The sequence below is a fragment of the Empidonax traillii genome, unplaced genomic scaffold (assembly GCF_003031625.1).
Source record: "Empidonax traillii isolate 1590-97213 ecotype Southwest subspecies unplaced genomic scaffold, ASM303162v1 scaffold420:size724490, whole genome shotgun sequence".
NCBI lineage: Eukaryota > Metazoa > Chordata > Aves > Passeriformes > Tyrannidae > Empidonax > Empidonax traillii.
This window is the reverse complement of record NW_020955613.1, coordinates 423,574-446,369: the sequence shown is the minus strand read 5'-3', so window position 1 is coordinate 446,369 and position 22,796 is coordinate 423,574. Positions and strand designations below refer to the sequence as shown.

The following is a 22,796-nucleotide window of genomic DNA, read 5'->3' as shown; positions in this document are numbered from 1 at the left end:
CAGAACAAACTCTGTGTAAAGATTTCCCACATCTTTGTTCCTCACTGCGAACATTTAGCTGCAAGCGTTGCCAGAGAGGTATCTGCGCTTGTGCAGGTGAGTTTCTCACCTCAGCCACTCATTCTGAAGCAGCTTTCTGGGTTTGATATTTGAGCTGTAGTTAGGTTACAAATTTAGGAAGCTTTGTCGGATTTAAAGCTCGACACGGGCACGAGATGAGAAATATTAATGTACCCTGTGACACTGAGCACTGCTTCCTTTGCATGTGTTTATCTCATCAGCCCTGTCCTGCCAGTTCAAACCTCCCTTCAGTCCAGCACATGCTGTGGGATCGTGTCCTGATGCACAACCTTTCCTGGGAGCCTCCATGGGGATGCTCAGGGGTATGAATTCCCAACAATGGTTTTGTGCAGCTGATGCCTTGAAATGGGAGAAATAATTTTCTGGACTGTTTTTGAGTATTAAAAGGCAAAAAAAGCCCCTCCTTAATTATGGTGCCGAGGGTGCACAGGAATATTTTGCACACCCTGAGCTGCACAGGCTGTACAACTTTATACTATCATCTAATTACAATATTCAGATCCTAATTGCAATATTCAAATTCTAAGTGCAATATTCGCTTTCTAATTGCAATATTCAAATTCTAACTACAGTATTCAGATTCTAATCACAATATTTGGACGTTCCCTCATCTGTTACACCCCCTTCCAAAACCATCCCTCCCACAGCACCGCCCTTGCCACACCACTGATGCACCTCCCAAATTTTGGTCAGAAGTCCCAGAAAGACCCCATTTTCACCTTCTCTTCCTCCTCCTCATCTCCTCTGACACAGTATCACACCTTCTGGAATGGTTTTAAAACCCCTGAATAGCTTTGACTACTCATAGCAGGTGTTACATCTCTTCCTCAGTACATTTTTACAGACAGAAAACCCTTGGCCTCGTTCTGCTGAAGCTTCACAAAGAATGATGATGCCACATTTTAGGGGGTTTGTCCAAAGGTAAAACAAGCTGAAGGGACCAGCAAGCTGGAATAAAACTTATGGAATACAGGTTTTATGGCTACACTGCCTGTTTTTAGGCAGACAACCCCCCCCTCCCTCAGTGTCTTACCATCGCTGCGGAGGGTGAGGGGGGTGGGAGGTCCCCTGGCACTCTGCTGTGCCTCCCTGTTGGTCACCACACAGGTGTAATTCCCCACATCCCAGGGCTCCACCTTGGCCAGGTAGAGATTCCCCGTTTCCTGGGAGACGAAGCGGCGTCCGTCCCCCCGAAGGTCCAAGGTGTGGTTGTTGAAGATCCACGTGTAGGACAGGCCTGGGAAGCACCAGACACGTGTCACACATCGCTCCTCGTGTCACACATCGCTCCCAGTGCCACCCCCTGCCCTTCAGAACGAGCCCCCCCCCCCTCCCAGGGCAAACCACCGGGCATGCACGAATTAGCAAAGGCAAGGTGAGCTCTGCTCTGGCTTTAAACTCATTTCAAGCCACTTCGGGAGGTCACGGGAGTTTTTGTCCCCTGCTACTTCTCATTTCCCTGCTCTGCCTGTTTCTGAGCAGGAGTGGCAGCGCTGCAATGGCATCAGAGAGCTGCTTTGGGAAATAATGTCTGCTTATAGCACCTCCCTCTGAAAATCCAGGGGGGCAAATTGCTGGGCAGTGCCACAGCTCCTTCCCTCACTCTGAATGTGGAGAAATGAAACTGGGAACGTGGAGCTGTGTCATTAGGTGTTCATGAAGTGGAGAGCTCAGCTGCACACCAGTATTTGGGTGACTACTTAGTATGTGATCCCATCCCCTCATCTTCCATATTTAATTCTACTCCACAGTTCTCATCCTATTCTCACTTCCTGGACTCTTTCTACCACCTTTTTTCCTACAGTGTTTCACAATGCAAACCTCAATAATGTGTATTTACAGTCCAGGCCACATAAACTGATTTATTTGACTATCCCACCCTGGAAAGGCAGGTATGTCTGTGAGTTTGCCATGTAAGAACCCTGCTCTTGGATATTTTGGCCAAGGCTTGGGCGCTGAGGAGCAGGTTCAGAGCTCATCTCTCTGCAGGGTTGGGGACATCCAAGGTGTCCTGCCAGCCCCCGCTGTGCTGCTGCTCCACATCCCTCCAGCAGGAGCAGGGCTGAAATCCTGCCTTTTATAAGCCACAGTAAATCAGAAAGTTTCAAAATCTACCAGTTTAGCTTTCCTTAATTAAATGCATAATTCATAAGCCAGCAGTGTTCTGCCAACAGCTTCATTTTTCCACATTTCCCCCATCAACAACCCCATTCGGAAAAGATTATTTACGTTCCTTCCCCCCCCCCCCCTCAGCTCCAGCCTGGGAACAGGATGGTAATAAGTCTGCAAACTCCACTAGTTCTGTGGAGTTTTATGTTATCAGCTTCCAACATTTTAGGACTCTCATTAGAAATGATGCATCTCCAGGGAGCAATCAATGACTCTTTCTGTACTCGGCTAAATCCTGCAACAGGCGCTGTTTTATCACAGCTTAAAGTTTTTTTTGTGGTCTACAGTAAACCTGGAAGATGGAACAATTAATTCAGTGTAACACAACGTGTGTGAACATGAACATGTGCTCACACACAAGACAACAACCCCCCCCTTGTTTCCACATTTAATGTACTTTCAGGTGCCTGGTTAAAGCATCTTTTTACAGAAGAAAATCTGGAGAGGGATTTTTCAGCTGGAAATAAGTGATGTAGCCATGAGCTGATACGTCTTCCAGACATATTTTGCTGTCTCAGGCACAAAGTTTTCTGACTGAAGTCTGTCTGGACAAACAGACAAAGGGACTGCTGTGGGCAAAACTCTGATTTCAACTCATTCTTTGGAGGTCCCTGAACTCCAAGTTGGGGACTCTACAGAAAATGATGGAGATTTGCAAAGTAAATACTTCAATGTGTGTTCAATTAAACAGGTTGTGATTTCTGTGGAAGAAATATCTTGGATCTGCCGTCTCCTCGGATTTCACCCTGATAACTTCTCCTGCCAGCTGGAACCCTTTTTTTTGCTCCTCACACAGACCTGCAGCAAGGGCAATAAATGGGCAATAAATGGGCAATAAATGGGCAATAAATGGGCAATAAAACCCCCCTCAGTGGATGAACCCACCAGTTGGATGCCCAGACTTCCAGGACAGGATTAGTGCATCTGATGAGAAACTGGAGATAATTTAAGAAGTGAGCTATTACAGCAAAAAGCACTTTGGATGTTCCTCTGCCCAAGTTCTGCTGGTGCCAATCCCAGGGCTGGAGAAAGCCCTGACCCCCTCTCTAACAGGGCATCCCTGCACCTGCCACGACACCAAAAGGATTCCCAGGAAGGATCTTGAAACCATCTGATCTTGTGTAATCAAAAAGCAGATTCCTGCTGTAGGACCTGGTGGTGCCAGGGCAGATTATAATAAAACTCCATTAAACCCAGCTTTATGCTGTGCAGACATTTTTCAGGAGGTCAATCTGTGAATTAATTAATCAGCAAAGGAGAACCAGACCTTTTCTGTCCTGATTTCAGTTCTCAGGGGGTTCCAGTTGACTTCATTTTCTGAAGTTTCTGTGACTCCCTCCCTGCCTGTGCTCCACCATTGCTTTAGGGCCTACTGATGAATTTTCCCATTAACTGGGAATAAGCACAGGTCCCTCCTTTTCATATTTAAATCCCTTTTCCCCCCAGTCTAAGGGAGATAAACACAAAATCTCTCCTAACTGCAGGTTGATCCTCACCCATCCCTAGGCCATGTTTGCCTAGAGCCTAATTCAGCTCCACCAAACTTTGTAGAAACTCTGATTTTAATTGACTTCAGTGGGAGTTGGATGAAATCTCGAGAGAAAGGAACTAAACTTTGGAGATGGAACTTTTTTTCCCCCTTCTTTTAAGGCATAATACCAGCAATCCCTTTCAGAGTGTCTTTTCTTAGAAAGTTAAGTGACTACATCAACAATGTGATAGAGTAGAAAATCCAGTGCTGCACTGTAAAAGTCACTATAACTTAAAATTTTTCCATTTGGGGTCGATCTGGAGAATTCAGATTGTGGCAGATCCATCAGATGAGCAAAAGAAAAGAGAAAAAGTCCCATGGTATCACTTTTAGTGCCCCATCCCTTTCCATCAGTGAGTCAGAGCTGGGGCAGGTGGTGCTGAGCAGAAGGTGGGAGAGGCAAAGAGGGAAGATGACAAAGGGATCATAACCTGCTTACACAAGTCACCCAGTAGCAACAGCAAAGATTTTTGGGGCCTTTTTGTCCTCTATTTAATTTTTCTTTTTCTTGCTGTAGCCTTCCCTCTGGAGTCCCCACTTTTCATGTGATGTTGAAGATGCCTGAAGCAAGTTTTTTTACACAGATGAATTATCCCAATTTTCTTATTGCTCTTTTCACTGTGGGATGCTTTACAAAAATAAAAGTGTGAGGTACAGCTCTATAGTGGGAGAAGATGCTGGAGATGGGAAGCCTTCCAGAGATGAGTGTGGAGAAAAGCACATTGGAGTAACTTTGGATGAGTCTTTACTTGGTGGTGCTTCAGAATTTGATCCCAGATTGTAGGGTGGTTTCCATAAATTTTGTAGGAAATTGTTGACAGTAAAAGTTGAGCTGGTTCCAAAGATAGAGAGAAAGTATGATTTATCTTTAGGTTAAAAAAATTCTGATTTATAGCCAGAGAGAATCCCTCTGATGTCTGGACCGATAAAAATTGACACTATAAATACCATAGCACTGTGAAAAGTTTCAGGATTTAGTTCACACAAACTAATAGAAGTTATTATTATCAAGTAAAAAATTGAGGATAGAAATAAACATTTATGTGCTGAGGTGTTTTCTCCAAGATGGGCTTCAAAAACATTAGTCAGGTAATTATTTTTTTCAAATCTTGTAGCTATGGGGCAATCGATAGCACACTGCCCTTTCCACGTGGTCAGCAGCAGGAAGGCTGGATTAAAGATTCACAGGAGCAGAAAGGGACTCTCAGGCCATGACCAAGGCACTCAGTTTATAAAGGAAGAGACACTTCAAGCCTCCTCAGATTATGCATTTTCTCAAGTGCAGTGTTTCAGAGAAAATGCAGAAATCAAAGACCTTTTTAGGTCTCATCCCATCCTCTCCCCACACCCAATTTCACGTGCACCTCCTTCCCCAGCCTGAGGATTTGGCACATCCCCCCCCTCTAAGCAGGTCCACAGGGCTCCTGCTTCCCTAAGAGTGTTTTATTTTTCTCATGCAGCCTCAATACAGTGGTGTCAGCGCAGAGAAATCCCACAGCCTCAGCTCCCAGCTCTTCTGCACAAATAAATGCAAATGCAGGAGTGATCCTGCTGCTCCTAACAAGATTAGCAACTTCCTTAAAGCTCTGCGGGGAGCCAGCTTGAAGGGAACAGGCTTTAGATCAGCCTTCACTTCTAAGAAAATAAATGAACAACAGTCCACCCCATAGTCTGGTGTCAAGTATTACCATTTAGGCAGCAGCTTCTTAATCAGAGTCAAGTCAGGCTCGTGCGTGGCTGCAGAAATTAAGGCTCCCTCCAGCTTCCTCTACCTCACAGCTCTCTACAAAACACTCTTTTTCAACAGTTAAAATATTGCTATGTGTTGATTACACAGGGAAAACCAGCTGACCTGAAGAACTCAAGCCACAGAAGTGAGAAGTTCCGGGGGAAAAAAAATACCATTTACCTGCCCAGCCCTGCACCCCTGAGCCTCCCTAACAAGCAGAGGGATGTCAGACCTTGAACTTTGGAAGTTTTGTTAATGAGCCTCATAAATAACAACAGCAGAGGCCGGGGCAGAAATAGGTGAGGGGAGGGAGGGTTTAGGCTGGGTCAGGTAACCTGGGGCAGCTTTGCTCCAGCTTTTGAAAGCTAATTAGAGGCTATGATTTTTTGCTCGTTAACTGTAACTAATTTTTAATGTCTTAATTGATCTAAGATATAAACGTAGGAGGGTCTTTTTTTTTTTTTTTTTTCTTTCACACTTGTCCTAATATTTGTTCACAGCAATATAACACAGGTTCTCTTTTGGTTTAAGGGCTTTTTTAGTACAGTTCTGGAGGAGTTTTGTTCTCTGAGTGGTCGTTTAAGGTCTAAAGCTGACGTGGAGACTGCTGGAGCAGCCCTTTTGTATTTTTTTCTTAATTTTATTTTTTTTTAGCTGACTAATACATTCTTTATTCAATTGAAATAACTCATTTCTCCTCTCTAATCAAGAAAAGGTTATCAGTGCAGTCTCAGTTACGAAACGTGTACAGAAAAGAAGCAGCACATCTTGTCAACTATATTGGAAAACTAAGTGTAATGACACAGAAGCTTTAAATATTTGAAATAGTTTTTTGATCATGGAAAGTGCTTTAACAGCTGAGTGACCCAATATCTGCTGAGCTTTGCTGTGAGCCCAGCAGGGAGTTTAACCACAGGCTGCTGTGGTGGAGGACTAGATAAGCCTGGTCCCTGCAGTGAGGGGTAGAAAGAGAAGTGAAACACTTCTCCAGAGACCAGAGAGAGCAGAAAAACTTCTTGAGCTCTCATTTCCACCTGCCTGTTCCTACTTCTTGATGTTATATGGGAGGAAACTTCAGTTAATGAAACCTCCCTGTTTTTTTGGGGCTCCTGCCTTTCTGTCACATCTAAAGTTAGAGGAAGCAGGTCCAGGTTGTTGTTTTTTTTTTTTTTTTTTTTTGTAGGTTGGCAGGAGGTTTTACTTAGTGTATCTTATTTCAAAATAACTGTATTAATAATAGCTGCTTCAAACGACTGCTGCACAGAGGTTTTCTGTCTTCCTTCAAGTCGTTACATTATAGGAAAGGCAATTCTTTCCCTGCTGCTGTGGTTTATCTTCCAAATTCCTTGACATCTAATTCCTGCCAAATTTAAAGTACTGTACAGAAAGCTTGTAGTGGGAGCTGTAAGCACAGCCAGTAATCCTTTCTCCTGCAGGTATTGTGAGTCAGGCAAGGGTTCCAATTAAAAGAAAAAAACAAACAAGACCTAAATATACAATCTTTTCAATAAAAACAACTTCCCAAGAGTCCTGAGATAGCATATGACTTGTCAGAGTTTACACCATGTACTTCCTCCCCGTGGTATATAATTTTGAGTCCTAAATACAGTGTTTATGGATGACAAAAGAACTCGGTTTCTGTTCTTTGGAGACTTGTTATTTCTGATAATGCATTTCCCAGGCCTGGTGGTCAGCAGCTCCAGGAACCCCGTGCTAAGGGGCTTTGTTCCTGGATAACACTTTGTCAGCTCAATTAATGTGGGGGAACTCACCTGCTAACTATTTGTTAGTTCTGAATGTTTTCTTCTACTCCTTCCTGTTTGTCAAATCATAATTTCCCCCAGAGCAAGGGGAAAAGTATATAGTTCAGTAGCTCAAGGATGGATGTGTTGCCTTTCTGTCTGTCCCACTGATGCATTTCAGGGACTCTTCCAAGCTTTTTCTGCCCTTAAGGGCCAGTTTTCACTTCATCTCCTTGATTATTCACTCCTTCCATGTGACTGTAAACACCCAGAGTTTACCCCACTGAACTGACCCTGCCTCTCTCTTCACCATTTGAGGGCTTTAAAATTAATTGAGGGGTTTCTCTCCCTCTCTGATATCCTGCATCCTCTTTGGAGATCACTATTTACCCTCTCCTGGGAATTTGTCTGATAACTGTTTCTCTAAGAAGAACTGAGGATTTTGGAAGTAGCACAGGAAAAAACTGCAGCTCCTGTGGGTGTGTGGTCACTGCCAACAGCAGGACATAAGTAATCAAAAAAATTGTGTTTTTTTTTAAGCCCAGGACAAGACAATTTGGTAACTGTGTCATTAATATTTCCCCTTTATCAATATGACATTTGCTATTCCGAACTTCCAATCCTCTTCAGGTAGTTCTGTTAGGAAAACATCGTTCCTATTCCAGACTTCCAAAGATTTGAACCAGTTTTGTTCCGAGTTCCAACACCCCATAAGGAAGTTTGTGAAGGTATGGGTTTCAAAACTTGTAGAAGTCAGAAGTTGGGGGGGGAGGAAATTAAATCTCCAAAGATCACTCTAGAGTTTCTCACTTCTGGTGGGTGCAAAAAAAATGTTAAGAAAAAAATCCCACACGTGTTCAAGCTTTTTGTATTGCTCTGGAAATGCTGATGTTGGAGGTGCTAATAGAGACATAAAAAAAGGGAAAAAGGAAATTTCCACCACGTACTTATGGTTGCCTCAGATGAAAATTCTGGAACACTGTGCTAAGTCCATCCCTGGTTCATTTTGTGTCACCTGGGCTTTGCCTCACCCAGAAAGGAAGATTCAAAGGTCTTATGGTGAGGAAGCAGCAGTAGGTAATGGTGGCAGATGTAAGGCACCCCCAAATCAGTTCGTCAGAAAACTCCTTTTCATTCTCTATCTGAAGCACTGAAAATTGTCAAGAAACCTGATCTAATCAGCCCTCCTTTAATCAGGCACTTTAGCTCTCCAGAAGCCCCTTCCAATCTAAATTTCTCTATGATGATGATCAGGAGGGAGAAAATCAGGTATTCAAGAGCAGAAGACAAATCTAATGTGTATAACGTGGGATTCCAATTAGAGCATTGAAGTAACAAGCACTAAAAGGCAAAAAAAAAAAAGCTTTTCCATTCAGACCTGAAGTGGTTTTGATGCAGGAGGAATTGCTGATGGCTTTCCTTCTGCCATTCCATGTGAGTGAAGGAGCTGAGATGTGTCACAGATGGTTTTTGAGGCCCTCGTGCTTTGTTTGCCACATCACACCCAAAGAACAGTGACACCTTCCAGCCCCTCAAGGAACCACAGAATAATGAAAAGGGACCTCTAAGAAGTGTCTTTTAAAGGAATGAAATCCAGATTTGTTGTAAACCCATGCACAACTTAAATTCCAGTGCTAGCCAGGCGGGGAATCGCCTGGGCTGCTCCCAGTGTAGATTATCCATCCTACCTCCATGGTGTGGGGGAGGCCCACAGAGCAGGACCACTCCTTGTCCTTCTCTCACCGACACCGTGCTCCTTGTCCTTGCTTCAAAGCTTTCCAGATCTTGAGAGAGAGAAAGGAGAAGACAAGACCTGGTTATGATTCTGCCAGATTTACTGCTAATTCCATCCTGATAAATCCACTAAAGCAGCAGATCCACGTGTTCAGCGGCACCAGGTGATATCGGCGCGTGAATTGAAATACTGCACAGAGAAACAGCTCACCCAACCTCTTATCATGGGGTTGCAAAGGTTGGAGAAGACCTCCAAGGTCATCCAGTCCAACCATTATCATCCAGTCCTTTGGTATTCCCAAGATACTTCTTCATAAATCAGTTCTACTCTAACCCCAGGAGTCCGCATTTCTGATTTCTCCTTGCCAAACCAGTGCGTTATTCCGTTACTTTTTCCAGCGTCATTTTTTGGAACTTACAAGACTCTTAAACTACAGGAGTTGGGAAAGAAAAAAAAAAAAAAAAGGCATTTTTTGGTGTTTTCTTTTGTATAGAAATAAGAAGCAGGTGTGTTCCTCTATCTATATAAGTGATAATTAAACCTCACCAGGGCTCCCACAGAGTGGATGTTTAAGTGATGATAAAGGTATGTTGTCTTCTTAATGAGTCTGCTCTGTCCCAGACTGGCTGCAGCACCTGGATGGATTTTAATTGACTTGAAATTTAGCACTGGTTTTAAAGGGGAGAAAGAGGGTACTTTCATAGGAAATAATGTGATGCTTTAGGGAAATCTCCTGTATAAACATGTCCCTGCCCGTGCCCCATAGGTGATTTTTTACGGCTATTAATGTCTATTTTTAAGCAAATTTAACACCACACTCAGTCTCTTCTGCTTTCTCACGTTTCACTGAGATGCTGAAGAATTATTGGTCTGATTCCCTTTAACTAATTCAATCACAAAACATGGCACAATAGATGTACTCTAAAGAAAGTGATTACTTCCTTTTTGATCCTGTTCTCACCCTTATTTGTCAGAGTCATTTGGGAAACGACTGCTTGGAATACATTCAAATTATGCTTTAACACAATAAATATCTGCTTCCCCTTAAATCTCTTTATACCACAGTGGCACAAACTGCTTGCCCTAAGCTTATTTTATTTACCTTGCTGCAGATTCTTGTTTCAAACAATTGTTCCATTTTTCATCAGCTGAACAACACCCTCATCCAGAGTTCAATAGAGAGGAACAGCTCTCGTTGGTCAAAGCAATAACGATTTCTACCTGTCCAGGCTCAGCTATTTATGTCAATATATCAATTTTCTCCCCCTTAGTTGAACTTTACACAGTTAATTTTTCTTTTTCTCCTCTTCATCTCCTGGATATTGGTCTCCTATGAAGACTTTGTCTCCTCAGAGGGGACTGAATTGAATTAACCAGCTGTAGCCCCTCCTTGTGCTGTCACAGCCACAATAGATGGTTCCTGTCGATACACTGGGAAAGTGGTTGAAACTCTGATGTTCTTTTAATTGCCTGCTGGATAGTTCTCTGCCTTGCACTCTGGGTAATCAAATGAGGGGAAGAAAAACCCAAGAAACACCAAGAAAAACAAGGGGAAAAAAAAATCCTATATTTCGTTGTATTCTACCCTGTAATACTAATTTAAAGAGAAAACTGTAATATGGTTAATTAGGGTTTGGTTTCATACCTAGAAGGTCCTTCCTGGCCCAGCCTCTGAAATTGTGGATTTATTTATCTGCTTTGAAAAATTCAGTCTGAGAGAATTTACCATCTCATTCTTTTCTTTCCTGGGGGTTCAGTGTTTTCTGAGAAGGAAAAGGCCAGCACGAAATATTGGTGTGGAAAAGTGGTCCCTGGGACAACTGCCAAAGGCTTTGGATGGGGATTTGCTTGGGATGGTTGCTCTGAGGCTTTGTGCTCTGGGAGGAGGGATAAAAGGACCCTCAAATTATCCTGTTTTTAATGTTAAATTAAGAAAAAAAAATATTGGGAAGGTGCAAAACATTCAGATTCTTTAGGATTCAGGAAGGGTCACCTCTCCTTTTGCCATCACTTTCCTTGAGCTCCTAAAACAACACAAACTGCAATTTCTACTTAAAATGCGAGTTAAGAAATACCCAAAAAAAACCCTCTTGAGCAGTATGGAAAATCTGTGCAGCCTAAATAATGCTTTCCAATACTTTTCAATAAGGAAAATCAGGCCTATTTTTTTTGCTGAGAACACAATTTCAATTATGAGACACTCAAGAAAGGAGGGGAGGGGGGGATAAAAAGGTGCTGTGCAGGAGCAGGAAAAGGTTTTCATGACAATTGAGAATTAACTATGTAATACTTAACTCTGAAATTGGAATGGTTTTGGAAAGTAATGAGTTGCTGGTAGCAATTTTTAGTTTAATGGCCCAATATGTCATGTTATCATTTTTACTCTAATTTTAGGTGGTGTCACCTGTCTGTGTTTCTCCATTAAAACCGTAACAAGTGGCCCTGACTTGAATAATTAAAAAGCAGTAGATCTCTCAGGGGATCCACTGTTTCACAGCTAGCAGGACAACTTTTGGGTTGTCTCATAGAATCAGGGAATGGTCTGAGTTGGGAGGGACCTTAAAGACATCTCCCACCAGCCCAGGTGGCTCCAACCTGGCCTTGGACACTTCCAGGGATGGGGCAGCCACAGCTTCTCTGGGCAACCTGTGCCAGGGCCTCCCCACCCTCCCAGGGAAGAATCTCTTCCCAAAACCCAACCCAATCCCACTCTCACTTTAAAGCCATGTCAGGAAAAAGTTGGCTTTGCTTTTTTGACCTCCACTTTTCAACCTTGAGTATCAAAATCTCCCTGCAGGGGTAGAAATTTTCTTCAGACAGCCCATTCAAGTGCTTGACTCTGAGGTCTTCATCACACTGCATCTTTTACAAACTCTTACCCCCCCCACATTTCATAGGCTTCACTAGAAATTACCCTTTTTTTTCTATATGAAATTTATTTTGATAGGTAATTGTGCAAAGTGAATTTATTCACTGCCTGTCTCTGCAACAAAGAATGATTGCAGAATAAAATTAACGAAAAAAACTTCCAAAAGAGAGCAAAGCAAAGGAAAATAAAGGAAAAATAATGCATTAGTGTTTCTTCGTGTTTATTGGACCCTTTATGCAGGCAGGCAGCATCTCCCATGGATTATTATGACACCTCATTCAGATGTTTCAGCAATGAGTTATGAAATTGTGTCCCTTTGTTATGAAATCCAGGGGGATAAAGAAGAGTTGGACCATCAGAAATAATGTTTCTATTTTGTCCAAAGATCCCTTCATCTGCTTCCCCTCCATGGGCTTGTGAGTATTTTCAATTATTACTTACAAGCTAAAATGTGTTAAGTAGACATAAAAAAATTACCTGAGTGTGAATATAAATGTAGGTATTCTATTTTTTTCTTGTTATCCTGCAATTCTGACTGCCCTCAAAAGCACTTCTCTTTGCCCTGGGTGGGAATTTACCCCAGCAGAGCACAACCAGTGTTCTCCTGTTACCTAGCACAGCTTTATAACATGACATGACATAATCTAATAAAGCATAATGTTGCTTGTCAAGAAGAGTATCAAATAAGAGCTCTAAGATCAGGTGTTTGGCACACATTTAGATTGCTAATATGCACTTAGGAATAGGCTGACTATTTAACAGATGGTATATTTGCTAACGTCAGTGTTTCTGCAGAGATCTATAAATAAATTATCACCTCGTTCCTACATAATGCCTTTCATTCTTTGTCTGTGTTTATCTCACTTTAAGAACAACGAGTTCCCCCGCACTCTGTTGCTCTCTCAGCTGCGAGTTTGAACAAAAAAACAACTTATTTATTTATTTATTTATTTATTTTCCCCCCCCCCGGATCTGTGCATGTTGGCAGACTGTTGGTACAGAACAATTAATCAGCTGGGTGTGATAATGAGGTCAGGCTGAGCAAAATGCTCAGATGACCGGGATCCTTCCCAGTGAAGGATGGGAATTCTGGACTCAGCTGTGCGTGGCATGAATGGGAACTTTTGCAGGGCTAAGGGAGGAAGGGCTGTGCTCAGAACACCCAAAATAGGTGGCATTTTGTGGGAATGGAGTTAGGGAATGACAGGGCTCTTTCTCTGATAAAAGGGGGAATACTCAAAGTGAAGGAGGTTTTCGGAATGGAGGGAAGGATGGGGACAAGTGTAATCCAGTGGCACCTCAGTGGGGTTAAGGATGTTATTATGGAATTCCAGGATGGTTTGGGTTGGAAGGGACCTTAAAGATCACCCAGTTCCACCCCCTGCCATGGGCAGGGACACCTTCCACTAGCCCAGGTTGTTCCAAGCCCCGTCCAATTGCCAACTGTATCATTAATATATTCATTCTAATTTCATCACCACCACTGTTACATGCATCTGAGTTCCTTTTACAAACTTTTTTCTTAATATAAAACTACCTTGCAGCTGTTCAGAGTGGCAGATTTAACTGTCCAACAGAATGCCTGAAGGTTCAACCAGTTTTCCTAGGATTAGGGGAGCTGCTTCTTAAATATGGCTGATAGGAACAAAAACCTAATCAGAAGTAGCAACTCATTCATTTCAACCTCACAATCACGTGTTTGAAATTCCTGAGCTTCCTCAGGAGCATTTCCAAACCAGGCCATCTTAAGAAGGTACACAGGACAGCTCTGTATTACTGAGAAGCAAAAAAAAAAAAAAAAAAAAAAAAAAAAAAAGAGGAAACTTGGGTGTTTTAATACATGAAATCCTTACAGACAATTAGAGAAACTCCAATTTATCACCTTGCATAATTACAACAGTTCATCTGAATTAATGCAATTTCATGCTTTCTTGAACTTCTGATTTTAGTTGTTTGGTTTTTTTTTTTCTCCCTCCTCATAAATGTTTCGTCATTACATGATCCCAAATATTATGGTCGTAATTACTCGGATTTGAAACGTGCAGGGAATGTTAAGGCAGCAGCAGGAAGAGCTCTTTACAAATTAACCCTGCCCCCCCCAGGCCAAATCACCAACGCTGCTCCCATTTCCACGTGGCTGGGGCAGGTTGGGACCTATCACTGGTGTCCCAGTTTGTCCTGTGTCCCTTGTTGCCCGTGACATTTTGGGTGGGGTCACTGCGAGTGGTGGATCACAACAGGAATTTTTTTTTTTTTCCAGGTTTTGGGTTTGTTTTTTTTTCTTTAACATGTAGGAAGTCCTAAAACTGTTGGGACTAAAGCCCTTTTATATAAAGACCGTGCCTGTTCACCTCAGAAAACCTCCTGAGCATCGAGCCCTGTCTCTTGTTTCTCCTCAGTGTTGCACTGAATTGCTGTGTAGGGGACCGGTACCTTCTGCAGGTTGGTTATTACAGGCTGTATTATGGAAATATCCTTCTTTCTCCTTATATCTCCCAAAGGAATGGCTAATCTCATCTCCTACAACTTTTCACTGGAAACTAAACTCTCCTTTCCAGCTCTCAGAACTCGCCAAACAAACCCTCTGACAGTTCCTTTGTCTGGGTAATGCTGTCAATACATTAATCTTTTCCTGTTAGCATCTAATCTCAATTTTTTAAATGTCCTAATTGATTTTCTATGAATTCAATTCTGAGATGAAGAGGGGTGTTATCTCTAATTAGGGTGTCTGAAAGCCGCTTAGCAACTCCCATTTCCTCCTCTTCAAACACTTGCACTTTCTTCTCAACACCTGCTGAGTTCTCCTGCTCCTTCCCCTCTTTGAGCCTTGAGGCATCTCAGATCTGCAGGATTTGGAGCTCAATCAGCCTGGGCAAGGCCTGAGTGTCTCCTTTCACCAGGACAGGTTGAAAATCAACTGTAATTCCCACTTTTGTTCTCTTTTTCCACCTTAGGTGAGCGCTGCATCCCACCCTGGTTAACAGAGCCCTGTTCCTGCTCCTCTCAGCCTGATGGAGCAGCTTTCCAAAACAAGAGGGAAAAGCACAATCACTGGGTCTTGTCCTTCTCCAAAGCTGTGTAATCAGCCAAGGACCTTCATCAGTGCTTCTTTATTTAGTTAAATTGCTTTGGAGCTTCCAAGGGAGAGGACCTGTAATTTCCACATTAGGATGCTCACGGGCCCAGGGTCTTCAATTCAGCTTAAATGACATGAATAGCCAATCCAGGCACTAATTTTCAAGGTGGGGAACAATAATTTCTGCCACAGCCTGATTGTCTTTTTCAATTAAAGAGTGAAAATGCCCTTTACAAAGTAATATCAGGCTTCTCTAGAGGAAAAAATGGAAGGTCACCATTAAATTAAACAGGGAGGGTGAGGTGAGGGGAAAAAATAAACCTTAGCTGGCTTGCTTTTGTTCATGCACCAAGAAACTCAGAGCTGGTCTACATCTGGTTTTTGTTATATTTTCCCCCCCTTTTACGGAGTTAGCAGCATAAAATATTAAAGTTCTCTTGTGAACTGAGCCCAGGACTTGCAGTGAGCAGTAAGTGTTGATGCAGCCTTAGGGCTCTTACTCCAAAGCCCATCTGCAGGCCAGAGGCACAGCTGAGGAGCTGCCCCTCTCCCAGGGAGGGGGGAATGTAAGGAATACATTTTTTAATATTTGATATTCCCGAGGAGTTTTCTCACTTGTCACGGCACAGTTCTCTTGTCAGCACCGCAGTCACTTCGCCGTCTGCAGGAGTTTGCTCCAGACTGGAGAGCTCTTAAAAGCAGATTTCTCTTCCTGGGCTGAACCTCCAGGGTCAGATTTATCCCTGCCAGAACTGCACCCGTTTGACTGCCTTACACAGGAGATGGCCCTGGGTCAAATGTCGACTTGGGTGGTAATTCTTATCCAAAGCTTTCTTTCCTTTATATTTCCCCTGCTCCCACCTGTTTTTTGAGTACCTGGAGATGAGTCATGAACTATTCCCTTCCCTTGGACCTTGTTGTTGGCAGGGAGGAGCTATACCCTGGTCCTGCAGGAAGAACCTCTTGCCTCCATGGCCAAGGTCCTGATGGTCACAGCCCCATTTCAGGCTTCTAATTCTATATATAACGCTTGTACCAAGGTGATAATAATACATATAATAAAAAAAAAGCCAAGGATGAGAGGGCTCTCACACACTGCTGGAAGAGTGTAACAAGGATGTCTGTGCACATCCCAGCCCATCCCAAATTCCTGCCCAGCCCTTTGGAGATCTTGATCCAGCACGGGATTAGTTCCTGCAGAATCAGCCTGTGTTGCCTCCAGCTTTATTTCCCTCACCTCAGCTGCAAAGCCCTCCCAGAAATCCTTCCAGAGGGAATTTCAAGATTTCCCCGAGTGAAAGATGGAGGGGATTTTGGAATTTTGTAAGTGGGATTTCAGGTGTAGCGTCCATTATTTGTGGTTGTTTCAGGAGCGTTAAGAAATGGATTTTTACAGCTCAGGGCATTCCCTGTGCCAGATGTGGTTTGCCTGCTGAGAAAAGCTGTGCCTATGACCTCATTCCTTCACTCCATGGAGAGTCCCAGTGACACCCTGTTCCCCCTTCTTCAGCACAAGCTACAGAATAGAGAAGTTCATTTTGTACCTTAAACCCCTTGCATTACACAGGATCAACCTTCAGTGCAAAAATAATTGATGAATTTCATTATTTTTATTCGAAAAAGCCAATCTTCCAAATAATAAAGGGTTTTTTTTTCCCCTCAAAACCTCTGCCATAGGGTTTTTTTGTCACTCCAAAGAATGAAGAAACTCATGTGAACATCATGGATATTCCACTCAATAATTTCTTGGAATCTATGTCATATTGTCTGCAATGAAAGCAGAGCAGATAAAAAAGAAAATCACCCAGACTGCAAATACAGACTTGGTTTATCCTTCCAAAATATTACATTTTATCAATCAGAATCTGGCAGCTCCAGGACCGGTGGAGGGTTTGTTACCCACCATATCTCAATCACATATATTGCTTTTTCAATACAGCCTGCAATGGGTTGATTTAGGATAAACACTTGTAAAGGAACTATGGGAGGGTAAGTAATAGAGAACTCAGAGATAATCTGGAAAGACTTATATGTTCCCTATTACTACTTTATCTGTAATGCTCCTATTACAGATTACAACACCTCTATAATGTATAGATACATTACTTATCTCCATAGATAAAACCTTTCCTTTTATAATAAGTTTAAGCAACTAGCCTATGGAATAAAGCAGCTTTAACCAAGTGTTCTGATACAGCATTGGCTTGAACTCTGTGGTTGAATACTCTGAGGGAGAGATGTTTAAACCATCTGAGAGGCAGAAAAATGCAGTTTCTGATGCTGCTTGGTCTGCTAGGGCATAAAATAAATGGGGAATGTTGTTACCACGAGCTGCAGGTTGTGTGTTTAACAACAGACAGCAGGATGCAACATGAATGCACTGAGTGTCCTGGGCTCTCAGAACACGGAGAAGGCTCAAACTTTTAGGGACTGATGGAAAAAGCAAACCCCCTTCATTGTGCCCATATCTTCTGCCTTAAAGATTCCAGGCTGTTCTTTCAGTCATCAGAGACGTCAGGAGATTTGCATAATCCTATTCTTGTGCTATCTGAGCTTTAAAATAGAAACTATTATCGCCCTGCCTTGTCCTGTCAGCAAGCAGGTGGAACCCTTCCAGCCTTCCAGCTCCAGCTCTGGTGAGTGGTGGATGTTCCTGCTTTTCCTGTGAGAGCCTCTGCATGCACAGAATCCTGCAAATAAATAAATCCTGGGGGGCTGGACAGGGATGCAGAAGAATAAGCTGAGTGCAGTGAAGTTTTGCAGCATTTTGGGTCTCTGACTGAGCTGCATCACTTCAGTGGTTCTCTGCAGATGGTTCAGCTCAAAGTGGCCTTGAAGGACGCACAGTGTCCCACTTCAGAGTGGGCAGGGCAGAGTACAGACCCCCTCCAGCAATGCCTGTCGGGTTCTCACCAGGTTTTTACATGGAAACGTTGTGAAAAAAGATGGGGGGAAAACCAAAATATGCCTGAGGCTGCTGGGTCTGCTCCATGGAGAGCATCCAGTAAGCAAAGGCCTTGATGTGGACTCCCCACCATGGGAAGTGCTGCAGGGAGAGCTGGAGGACTGGCACAAAGTGTCCACAGCAATCAGAACTGAGAAATGGAAGTTCTCTTTCTGTTTTACTCCGGGCAGAAGTTCGTCAAAACACGGGGTTGATTTCCAAGTAGCAAACCGATTTCTTGGTATATTCCTGGAACTCGTTCCCTTCAGAACCTGGCACTCCAGCTCCCCACACCCAGGGAGGGTGGCTGCTGCTGCTGCTGCTGCACTTAGATTGGATTCTGCACCTGCAGTTAGAAGCCCAAAAGGCAATTTTGAGCTGTAAGTCTATTTAGTGACACATGGAGAGGTGACAGCAGCATTTCCACCCTCCAGACCGGATCGATCTGCACTGAGGGGCCCTGCTATGGGTTGCATTTTGTCCTCACCTGCTCTCGGGAAGATTCAGGCTGTGAGGAGCTGCCAGGACCATCAGGAGGGCTGTGCAGAGCCTGGAAAGGAGACTTTAGTAGCTGATTCTCCATAGATCTGCAAGCTGAGATGTGTTTCTGCGTTAGGGGAAGGTGTTCCTGCCCATGGCACTGGGGTTGAAACAAGATGAGCTTTAAGGTCCCTTCCAACCCAAACCATTCTGTGATTCAGTGTGGCTGTAAACTTATCCTAAAGAGGATAAGGGAATGCAGTAAATGGTGTAAAACTGGGGAATGTGTGTTTGATGATGACCTTCTGCTGGCACTGCCAAGCTGAGTTCTTCCTCCTGTTTGCTCTTGTTATCAGCTGGTCCTCCCTGAGTGCTTGTTGAACACTGAGCTGAGCACTTTATGCCTCCTTTTGAAAAAGAAAGGCCTTTCCAGGGCTCTCTCTTGCACCCCTGGCTGCCAGGTGATCAGTATGCCAGCCGTCACCCTGCTGATGAATTAACAAGCAGCTCAAAGACCCAGAGAGCTTCCCTCAAGGTGGTAGTTACAACATGCAGCACACCTTTTAATCAAATGCAATTGTTACACAGGGATTTCTGGACGCACAGAACAACACAACCAGTCCAGGAGTGGTTTTTAGCCTAAAATTCATGCAAGCCCAGCCTTTGCAAATTCAGCCCATCTGATCTAAGCTCATTGATTTTTCCATTTTCTGTTTCAAAGCCTATACTGGGAGTGAAAGGGGTTATGACACGTGGAGGCATTGCTGGATTGCTTTGCGATGTTTCTGTAATTTGTGTGCAGTGGAAGGTAAATAACACGATGAAGTAATCAGATGAAAAGTGGGCTTTCATGCTGGCTGAGCATCTCCCAGACATCCCTCCAACAGGGCTCTGCTAATGCTCAGCCTGTCACCATCCAGCAAACCCGAAATGGATTTGATTGGTTTTAATATATTTCTCCCTAAAAATGGTTAAATGCTAATTATTTTTGTTTGTTTGTTTGTTCATTTCAGAATGGCAAAAACTGTGTCCTGGAGGAATTATTGCCTCTAATTTGTTGTTCCAGCAAAACTGTGTCATCTGCCTACGACAAAAAAAGCAAGTGAGAGCTCGTGGGAGCTGGAGATTTTATTCCAAGTGCTCCAGCACTCTCATCCCCACTGCTACGAGCACATCATCGCTGGCCAAGAGGAGGGAGGATATGAGGATTAGAGAAATGCTGTCGAGAACAAGCAACATGCAAAACCCTTGAGCACCACTTAGAAAACATGAGACTCTGGTTGGAGCCCAAAAACACCAAGGAGAAATCCTTCCTGGTCTGTAGCATCGTGGGGAGCTTTAAAACATTTAAAACTCTGTGCCCTCCTGGGTGGTTCAGGGCAGAAGGACTAATTCTAGGCGTGAATTTAAATTTTTTGCCATGGTTACTCAGAATTCATGGGTAATAATGGGGGCCTGAGGTCTGAGAGAGCCACAGTCATGGCAACTTCTAGCAGTGATGGTAGAACAATTTGACTGTGAATCTTTTTTAAGATCCCTAGGCAACAAGATGCTTTCAATTAACACCAAATTTTCCGGGTTTATGCCCTGTATTATTATGAATTAGGTGCAAATATGATTCTTTTTTGTGGTGGAGCACTTCTGTATTCTAGTTTGTTTAATTGCATGTCCTATTTCTCCTGCCTATCTCTTAATGTCTCTGTTATAGATATGTATAGGAACTAAAAAACAACAGGCCTGGACAGGCTGTTTCACTGCAGCTACTTATGGGGGGATTTCCCTCAAGACCAGTTGTTTGCACACAGTTATTTTTGCTTAAAACTGAGGAAATAATTAAAACAAATCCCCTGCGTGCCTTGGGAGGAAATTCTGGTTGAAGCTGCATCGAAGCATTTTCTCTAACAGGTTTTTGTTTGTTTGTTTGTTTGTTTGTTTGTTTGTTTTAAGGCATAAAATGCCTTAAGAAAAATGCCTTGGGAAAAATGTCATCACTGAAAGAGTGGTGAGGCACTGGAACAGGCTGCCCAGGGCAGTGGTGGAGTCCCCATCCCTGGAAGTGTTCAAAAAACCCAGCAGATGTGGCAGTTTGTGCTGGGGCTCAGCAGGAAGGGTGGGATTGGTTGGACTTGGTGATCTTGGAGGTCTTTTCCAACCTTGGTGATTCTGTGAGCTGTGTAAGTGCTGAAGGAAATCCATGACCTCACGTCTTTGGTCTTGAATAATTCCTAAACTCCTCTGACTGGCAGTGCTGGAGTTTTCCGGGTGACCTCGTGCTGGGCATCGACACTGAACTTGGAGCAGGGAAAGCCCTGTGTGGGTGGCAGGTGGTGCCTCCAAACTCCACCCTGGATGGGGATCCCTGTGCCTGTGTCAGGCTCTGGCTGCACCAGCTGGGCTCTGACACCAAAGCTTTTTAACAAGTTCCACATCAGCAGCTCCAGCTCCTGCAGAACACGCTCGAGCTGTCCACAGTGTGCTGCTTGCTGACTAGCAGGAGACATGCAGGATTTAGAGGGAGCTTTCAAGTTTATTTATGACAAAACAAACCTTCTGAAGGAAGCAGGGATGCCACAGGACTGCCAGCCCCTGCATCCCACTCCTGCATTTCCGTCCTCTCTCTCCCTGATCCTGCCGCTCATTTTCAGCTTGTAGCTTTAATAATCTATGCCACTGCCTTTTGTACAATATTCCTCCTGCAGCTTTCCTTTGACAGCTCTGTTTTTAATAGAGGATAAGCACGAAACTCCAGCTGAAGCCCAAGACATATTTCTAATCTCACCCTGCATTTATTTTGCTCGGCGCAGAACTCGCTATCTCGAACGGAGCAAAAAGTATTTCTCACATATTAAGTTGACATCTACAATGGGTTTCTGGAGGTATCATTAATTCAAACTCAAACCCAGAGCTAGTTACCTGGTAGTAAAAAGACAAGTGCACATAAACCCTGTTACTTGGATAATAGGCTTGATTCAATTCTTTATGGTGGGGTTTGCAATAATATGCCAAAAATTCCAGCCCAGGGAAGAGTCCCAATTTTGTAGGTATTGAATGAAAGTGTCATAACAACAACAAGCCTGCCTGGATTTTAAGATATAGCCTGAAGTATTGGTTGAAACAAAGGAGTAAATTGGATGGCAACACGAAAACAAGAAACAAGGAAATGTTAGCTGTGAAATAAGTGTTTCAAGGTAATTTGTTCCACTATTCTCATCAGGTCATTATGACATTTTCCATGTACTGCGAGGGGTTTTTCTTCCTATTGTAAGACAGCTTAAAACTCCCAGTTTCACAGTGAGGCTGCTAAATTGAAGCGTTTTCCCGTAAGTTTGTGTTTGTCACTGTAAATAACAGGCTTTGATTTGTCTGTCCTCTCTCTTCTCTGTGGGAAAGGGCATAAATATCTGTCACCACTAATGAAAAAGGAGTGCACTGCTTGATGACGGGATATATTTGGCATTGTGTGGTTGTTCAGAGCTGGAGGGCTGAAGCAGGATGGCAGCTGTGGGCCAACTAGCCCCAGCTTTGCTGTGACCTGCTCCCTGCAGAACTCTGGGAAGTGTCTTGGTGGGGTTTGAAGCCTAAATGTCGGAATTGCTGGATGTTTAGCTCGTTTTGATTATTTTATACTGGCGTGAGACTTCCAGCCATTAGTGAGTTAAGTGCTTCAGAGGGAAAGGTCACCTGCACTGAGTGTTATTAAAGAACCAGCATTTAAACAGCTGAAAATACTTAATTCCATCAAGAAAGTCCATTTTGTGGCAAACAGGGCTTTTAGCAGCCAAGTGGCATCAGCTGTGTCTGGCTGGGGTGAGTTTTGTCTCAGACAGGCCAGATATCCGACATGATCAGCAGGAGTGGGAGTTGAGGACAGGGCTCTGCTGAACCCCCTCTGCATGGGGAGCTTCACACCCCTCTTTATTAGATCCTTGGAAAACTCAGTCTCAGACAGAAAGCTGGGAATTGTGCTCCAGGAATTTGAATCAGGGGTAGAATTTTCCAGGGGAAAAAAAAAAAAAAAAAGATTAAATCATTGATTACTATGCTGAGCCATCATCAGAGCCTTCATTCTTCCACAGATATTCCTGTTTTTCCTTCCTCTCCCTCTTTTTTAAAGATTTTTTTTTTACCTCCTTTGTGCCTTCCTTTAAGGGTATTCCTTTTCTTTAAGCCTTTTCCCAGCTCCATTCCTGTCCTGGTTCCTTTGGGGATTACAGACTGCACAGACAATTTTGAGGTGGCCACCTACCCTTGCTTCATTCTAAGATGGGATTTGTTCTGCCACTGAACAATTTTCACCTCCAAATCTCGCAATAATTTCCCACACGAGGAAGTTTGGCTTGAAAAGATGTTTCACAAAAAAAAGTGGGAAAATAATGAATCAATTTTTCTTTTTTACTTTTTTTTTTTTTTTTTTTTTTTTTTTTTTTTTTTTTTTTTTTT

The 22,796-nt window shown here is 43.3% G+C and overlaps 1 protein-coding gene across 3 annotated transcripts in view; it reads right to left on the bottom strand.

The window, feature by feature from the left end:
- LOC114062597 (contactin-6-like) overlaps positions 1–22,796 on the bottom strand; it is a 119,762-nt gene that overhangs the window by 48,278 nt on the left and 48,688 nt on the right. For all 3 annotated transcript variants that reach the window (XM_027894213.1, XM_027894215.1, XM_027894214.1), the window contains 2 exons: positions 8,941–9,036; positions 1,115–1,318 (listed from right to left, as the gene is read on the bottom strand). In XM_027894213.1, the coding sequence (XP_027750014.1) occupies positions 1,115–1,318; positions 8,941–9,036 (300 nt within the window). The remainder of the gene's footprint in view (positions 1–1,114; positions 1,319–8,940; positions 9,037–22,796) is intronic.